The sequence below is a fragment of the Simochromis diagramma genome, unplaced genomic scaffold, assembly GCF_900408965.1.
Source record: "Simochromis diagramma unplaced genomic scaffold, fSimDia1.1 OVJJ01000753.1, whole genome shotgun sequence".
NCBI classification, from domain to species: domain Eukaryota; kingdom Metazoa; phylum Chordata; class Actinopteri; order Cichliformes; family Cichlidae; genus Simochromis; species Simochromis diagramma.
In genome coordinates this window covers 18803299-18810968 of record NW_024387523.1, presented here as the reverse complement: position 1 = coordinate 18810968, position 7670 = coordinate 18803299, and the positions used below count along the sequence as shown (strand labels likewise).

Below are 7670 nucleotides of genomic sequence, written 5' to 3'. Positions count from 1 at the left end.
ATGCGCTTTGCACAGAACTCTTCCAGTTAAGAGAGTATGGATCATTGCTAATAAAAGTATAAGTGTAATGAAAGCAGGCGGCAGTGAAATCACCCCGGGACCACAGCGGGGCTGAGCGGGTCTCTTCTGCTCTGGTGTATCCGTGGAAGTAGTTAGCGAACGTTTCTTTGCACAGTGATTAAGGGGGCGGACCAATAGCAACAAAGGAGACGCAGAGGAAGGTGGCTCCTCCTCTCCCTATCTCTCTCTCGCTCTCTCTGTGCTTTATAGATGTACATAATCCCTGAGATGACCCAGAAAACAAACTCCTCTGACTGCCGAGACATTGCAGAGTTCGCCGCAGGGCTGCATGTAGCCGGAGCATCAGCTGAAGGAACTACGCCGGCACTGATCCAACTTCTCAGCCGATTCCACAATAAAATATCGGGTAGGTGTCATCTTCGGGTGCTATTTAAAACAGGTTGAAAGGCACCTCTTCGCCTTTGTCCTGTGGAGTATTTTCGTATTTCGCTACATAATTACACATAGAGAGACTGGTTGGATTCGGACGGAATCAATCATATTTCACCTTGCCACTTACTTTAACGGCATTATAGGTTTTCTGTTGCGGTCTTATCGCACCAAATGATAAAAAGAATCCGTAACGATGTGGATAAAAAAGAGGTTTCGTGCTTCTGTAATAATGACTATTACCCTCCCTCAGACTATCAAAGTGCCATTTGAATTACAATAACGATCAGTACATAAGCTCCACAGAGGGGATATAATTAGATATCACAAGAGCAGAATATTATAAGGATGGTTTAGGCTATTGAGGAAAGTCTCTTGTTTTATCAGCACTAAAAGGGTTGAATTGATACAAGCAGCCAGGGGCAAAGGCTGAGTTCATTCTAGGATGGTGGTATTTTAAAAACCTGAAACCTCTTTGTTTTTCCACACTCAAGCATTCTTTTCATGGTTTGCTCTAGACCTGTTTTCACAACCATCCCATTTAGAGGCAGCTCATGGAATAATGTCATCATTTTAACAAGCTAATTATGTTCACTGAGTCGGATCTGTTTGCCATGTAGGAAATCTTAATGTGAGATGTTTAGTAAGGACAGAGGTGTTGTGTGTTGAGGTTGAGGGGGGTGGTCTTAAAAAGCATTTCTCTGTGTCCTTTGGGCTGCAAGGGTATTGCTGCCCTCCCTTGTTAGTGTGAGACTGAGGGGTAATTCACTGATGGTGTAATTTTGGAGGCTTTGACTTTTCTTTTTTTTCCACACAGGAAATTAAAGTGTTCAAATAGAGAAGCAGAAATCATAGAAGCTGAGGAAAAATAAGTTTTGAACCAATTATGTTTGGTTTTTTGTTTTGTTGTTTCAAGGGACTTGAATTAAGTGATGCAGTGTCACACCTTTGTTAAATCATAAGCCCCTGAAAAGAGGCATGACAGTAAAATGGTCTCACCTGATCTGCTAAGATCAAGATACCCCAACTTGGTCACTGAATCGTAGTTTTTCCATCATCTGCAGTCAGTTTTTGTGTGTTTCTGTGCCTCTAACTGGTAACTGAGATTTCAGCTGTCTTAATTTATACATGCTAACATATAGATGTGTTTATAGGTGTTATCTGAAAAAAAAACTGTAGGGACCTATACAATAGATTTACAGCACAATTGGGTTAAAATATGGTGCTTGGTCAGCATGTTTTTATATACTGTTGTATATGCATACACATACTTTTTAGGATCAAGTTGGATATAGCTGCAGGCTTAAATTGTTATTTTGCTCTAAAAATATTTTTATAAACATGGGAATCATATGTGAATAGCTGGAGCTCCAGGAACATTTCATGTGTCTAAATTATTACATGCAATGGTGATACTACATGAGATAAAATAACATGGAAAATGCAAAAATGGAGGTTTAGATAAGATGCACAATTACTTAGATAAGCTGGTGTAATACATACAGCATTCCAGATCTTCCACACAACTTTTGTTTGTAATGCAGGTTTTTAAAGTTTTTATGTCCAGCCCAAAATAAACCTGTTGACAACACTTTTTGGTGAATTGTACCAAATACAATTGATTTATTTCCTTTGCCAAATATTAGATCATTGGAAGATGTTCAAACTGTTAAATTTAATTGAAAAGTGGCATTGATGAAAGTTAACAACTTTAGTATTAGCTATCTTGGCAATCAAAAAAAAACTGCTTGAGTTCTCCTTGAGTTATTCCTTATTTTGTTATTCTAGAAAGCCCTTAAAAAGCTGGTTTCTCACTTGTCCTTATGAATAAATAGAACTTTTGCAATATGTAAAGTGGGTTCTTGCCAGTTTAAACTGTACATATATTAAACTTGTCTACTTTATGCAATGGGTTCTATTTCAAATCTAATGGTATATTGTGCTGGTTGTTATTGGTTTTGTAGGGCGACATGGCTGAACACATGATGATGCCCATGAACCATGGCTTCAGGATGGGCATGAATGGGCCACCACAGCACAACTGCCAGCGCAGTCTGCCCAATGGCCAGGTAATGCACTATGGCAGGAACCCTCAGAGCAATATGGAAGCTGCCATGAGACAGAGACCGGGTATGGTGGGACCTGGAGGGATGGTCCCTGTGAATGGAGCTCCCATGGCCAACCACCACCACCAAATGATGTCTGGTAACATGATGTACAATGGCCAGTGTCCACAGCAACAGCAACAGCACCACCACTTGCACTCTCAGCAGCAGCAGCAGCAGGGAGGACACCCACAGCAGTACCTCCCTGGGAATCTCACTTCGCAGCAGCTCATGGCCAGCATGCACCTGCAAAAACTCAACACTCAGTATCACGGACATCCGCTGAGCTCAACTAATGGTCACCATCTGCCGAATGGTCCACAGTACCGGATGGGCCCAGCCCAGCTTTCCAGCATGCAACACATTAGTGGGCCTTTGGGGCTGAATGGTATGGACATGGATCTGATCGATGAGGAGGTTCTGACTTCACTGGTACTGGAATTTGGTTTAGATCGCATTCAGGAGCTACCTGAGCTCTTCCTGGGACAGAATGAGTTTGACTTCATATCAGACTTTGTGTGCAAACAGCAGCCGAGCACAGTGAGCTGTTGAGGAATTTAGTTGAAAAGTGTTTGGTTTGTTTGGATTCAACAGCCCAAAGAATGACTGAATGGCCACAGTAGCACAGCGAGAGGAGACAATCCCCTTGTTCTGTTTGGGTATTTCTGTATCTGTGTATATGACAGTGTCTGGTACAACTTCACGATGACATGCCTGTGAGTTGTTGAAGAACTGTAATGGGCAAAAACGCAGAAAAAACACCAGGTTTCTCTGCTTTGAGACGGTGCCAGCAAGATCCGCTGCCTTTGGCCAAATTGGGGCATCCTGATGCAGCGGGCTCCGTCTGTACCCATCTGGCCCACAGCACATGTGCCTACAGTGCCAAGGCTTTTGGACAATTGTAAATTTAACAAACACAATGAGAAAAGCTGACCTAAAAGACTGTCATTCTGGGTCCACCAGATTTGGTGTAATCTTTTAAAGTGTTTTATCTCTGATGACAATTTTAACTAGTAGCAGACTATAGATCATACAAATTTATAAAAAGGTAGTTCTCTGAATTTGCTTATATGAGGAAGTAAGGATTTTTGTGTGCATATTGAAGGCTGGCTCTTCAAAACTGACTTTCTTCAAAAGATGACATTTCCTTGAAGAGCAGGGAAATGAAGTTGTGCATCATTCCAGAGTGGCACATTTTAGTTTCTTTTGTGGGTAAAATGTGCTACATTGATTATTTCACTTATAATGTCATTTAACTGACTGACTAGGTGAAATCTGCATTGCATCTGTTTCCTGCTAAGTAACTATGATTGAAACATTGGCAAAGTAGCACATTTCCTTGAGTCTTGGCTTTAACAAAGCTTTTATTTGTGCATCAAAGTCTCACCACTCCATGTCTGACATTCATATATGTGTTACAAGACAGGTTACTGCTGTATGGAACTGCAAGAACAGATGCAAGGTGAATGCCCTCTTAGCATCTCAAAAACTGCATAATTATGGCCTATTTAAAGTGTTAAGGAAAGTTAGACCCACAACAAAATCAGATACTGGTGGCATAGCTAATGCTTAAATTTGTTTTCCAAAACAGGATTTTTAAAAAATGCATTTGATTGCAGTCTTTGTGTGCTTAGTGTGTACGTTTGTGGAATAAGGTATTTAAATCCCACCGAAGGGCATCCTCATCCCAAAAGTCATCGGTTGGTAAACCGATCAGGAGACTGCGCAGAGAGAGGGAATGATAGAGAGAGAGATTTTGGCCTGTGGACACAATGCGTGGACACAGCACTCTGTGCAGCACTTAGTTTAATCATTATTTAAATCTGTCACTACCTGTGGCATTGATTTCATTAGACTGGAAGAGCAAACAAGTAGCAAAGCTGATGTTTTTTGCCATAAATGAGCTTGTTCTGCTGTGTTTCTACTGACAGGATTTGAATTACATGTTCTCACATGCTTGTCTTTACTGAGGTCAGCTTGTGCATTCTCTAGTGACTCAGTAATTATAAAATGGACATATATGATGACTTTTTCTAAAAGTAATTAGGTTTATGGTCAAGGGTGAAGCCTTTCCACAGCAGGTTGGATGCGTGATAACTTTCTGTGCTCTTTGTGGAACTGTCAGAAGAGCCAGGGCAACACTGTGTTAATCTGTTCCAACACACCTGTGCTGCGATTCCTGCGTCTCACTGGAGATCTGCCATCTTGAAGCTCTTGAGTCCAACAATGGGCATTGAAATGCTGTTGTAAAGACAGAATAAGTGCCAGCACTCTGCTTCACTTTCTCCCTGCCAGAATTGCAGACACACTCACAACCTCATAGTTAAGGTGGAAATTCTTCTGGCCTTAGCAAGACAGTGGCCTCTGATTACCGCTGTATCAACAAGCGCAGCCTTTTTGTGTATTGTATCTTTGTACTGTAGACTAGAGTTGAAGCTGATCTAGATACATTTAAGGTACTTTCAAAAAAATGTTTAAAAAAGCATTGTCAGAAATAAATGTAAGTCAGTGGCTGATTTTGATGTATTGACAAGAGATTATATCCTACTTTTTTTGTTTATTTGTTTGTTTAGCGAAAAAGTGTGTAGATGTTTTTGGGTGCAGGGCCTGAAGCTTTAAGACCAAGTGGACTGCATGTGTTGAAGGATGCAAGAGGAATGCCACTGCTTTCTCACAAAGCAGCTGAGAATGTACAGCACAGTACTTTGTGGGAGCTTGTCTTACAATGGTAGATAAACATGTGAGATTGTAATCCTTATTCCAAATTACACACCATTAATTTGGGTGACAACCCACCCGCCTACCCTCCCCCACACATTCTCCTCATCCTCCTCCTTTCCCACTTCCACAAAGCTTTTGTAATGTTATTGATTATATTTGAAGAAAATGTATTTATTTTCAAATAAAATATTTATTTAAAGTGCTGTTTTTAATTGTATGTCAGTGATTTCTTAAACCACTCTTAAAAGGAGCCAAACATGTAACTTGTCATAAAGATACAGCACTGTTGATATATACCGAGAGCCTTGAGAGATGCTCTTTATTTGCCTGATCTTTTTTTATTGGTTCTCAAGACTTCCACACCCACAATAAGCAATGAGCAAACAGAAGCGCAAAGTACAAGTTACATATCCTAAATAGTAGTGACTCAGCACTCTGTCAACACAGAGAATGTTTTTGTTGATTCACTGTGTTATATAATTTTAAAAAAAAGTTTAGCAACCTGCAAAGTAACAGCATACCAGAGTAAAGATTTATAAATACATACATACTAAATGGCTCAAATGGCTCACAGAGACATCCTCCCACACTGACACATTTAAATGACAAGTCTTGTTTTCTCTTAAGGCCTTTATTTCTCTGTTAGAGCTGAATAAAGAGCTCACTGCACATTTCCAGCTAGAAGTTTTGCTCTACCATTTTTCTAAAAGAACAGCTCTGTGGGGACTTACGATTAAAAAAAAAGTCTAATTGAAATTCTAATTAGCTGTGCAGTAAAGTCATACTACTAGACCTCAAATACACGTGCTGTTTTACATGGTGTTCGTCAAGGCAGGATTTTGTCCTTGAGCTGTTTTTAATAGGTTGCTGAAAACAGTGAGAACTGGTGCAGGCTTGCAGGAACCCAAATCTGTAGAAGGACAGACACTAGTAGCATCTAAGATTTGTGCCACTAGCCATGGGTTGCAGACAGTCAAGTGCTAAGTAACCCAAACCAAAATGTTGTCCATCCTCTAAACATTTAATCCAATGTTTTATTAAGTAAAATCTAAGAAAGAAGCCTGCATTACATTGCCTACACAATTAAAGTTATTTTAAAATGACTAGAGTAAACAAATTAAAACACATAGGCTTTATACTGGAATATAATGAATTGTGAATAAACACTATGTAGCAGGTTCAGAAATGTGCTGGACTTAGGAAACATTTTTGTCTTCATGACAAATGAGAGAAACACAAATAAAGATAAATAAGGTGTAAAAACAAAGACTATATAAAATAATTTAAATAATGAAAAGGTAATGCTATGCAGCAATGTGCAAAAGTTTTAAAGCCCTTGTAAGGATGCTTTCAAAACTGCAGTGGTTCAATCAGCTATTTCATAAAATTGAACTCAAATCACTTCTCATTGACTAATCTGCATATAGTTGTTAACCCTGAGACCAAAGTCATCATAGGTACACTATGATGCAGTCTCCCCCAATAGACTGCTGAGACCACCAAGAGTCAAACCCACTGCCTTTCAGTTTCATCTTGAAATTCTCTCCAGGAAATTTCTAAACAAAATCAGGGACAAAGTCTGAGTCCAAAGCTCACAGGGAACAGTGCTGACCAAGCTGTCAGTAAAGGTGGAAAGGACTACAGACTAAGCAGATTTCAAAGACGTATACCAGGAATGATTACTTGGCCATCATATCTGTCTGTGTATCTATCTATAACTGTCTCAATGTCTGCAACAGAAGGATATAATCAAGGCTTCAAACCTCAGACTGTTAAGGTTGTTCCAATCACGTTGGACAACTTGGAAGGTTCTGCGGTAACAACAGCATTTCGTGCTGAACATTCCCTCTCTTCTTGTATTTGCAGCTACATCTTCATGACTCTAGCTAAATGAAAGTCTAAAGCAGCTGCACATAATTCTTTGCTAATCTATTAAAATGTAAGCCTTGCAAGCTGAATTAAAGTACCACTATGGTGCCTTACACCTGTTTCCTGTTCTGAATTAGGTTCACCTTTTTCTACACCAACACTTGCCAGCAAATAGTTGAATAGATATTACACATTTAAGAAAAATTAACAGTCTCTAATTATAACAGACAGAATATCAACCAAATAAAAAAACAGATTACATAACAGTTATAAATTGATTTACAAGTCATTGAGTGAAATTAGTATTTGATCATTAAGCAAAACATGGCTTAGTATTTGGTGGAGAAACCCTTGTTAGCAAGCACATCTGTGAAACATTTCTTGTTACCAGGTTTGCATACATATCAGGATACATAGCAGTAAGATTGAGACTAGCTAGGCCATTCCATGACCTCAGTTTTTCATTAGCCACTCCTTTGTTGCATTGAAGGCCGATTTAAGATCCATCGTCAGTGTTCTGGCTAA

The 7670-nt window shown here is 39.5% G+C and overlaps 1 protein-coding gene across 1 annotated transcript; it reads left to right on the top strand.

Annotated features, from left to right (window-relative positions):
- Window positions 1-275: 275 nt before the first annotated feature.
- Window positions 276-5480, top strand: LOC120726937 (cbp/p300-interacting transactivator 3-like). Its single transcript, XM_040020988.1, has 2 exons — window positions 276-427; window positions 2415-5480. The coding sequence occupies exon 2, from the start codon at window positions 2421-2423 to the stop codon at window positions 3105-3107; it is 687 nt and encodes a 228-aa protein (XP_039876922.1). The 5' UTR covers window positions 276-427; window positions 2415-2420; the 3' UTR covers window positions 3108-5480.
- Window positions 5481-7670: the final 2190 nt, after the last annotated feature.

Bases quoted from the DNA above. Each gene is read 5' to 3' on its own strand.
- LOC120726937 (XM_040020988.1), top strand. From the start codon at position 2,421: ATGGCTGAACACATGATGATGCCCATGAACCATGGCTTCAGGATGGGC.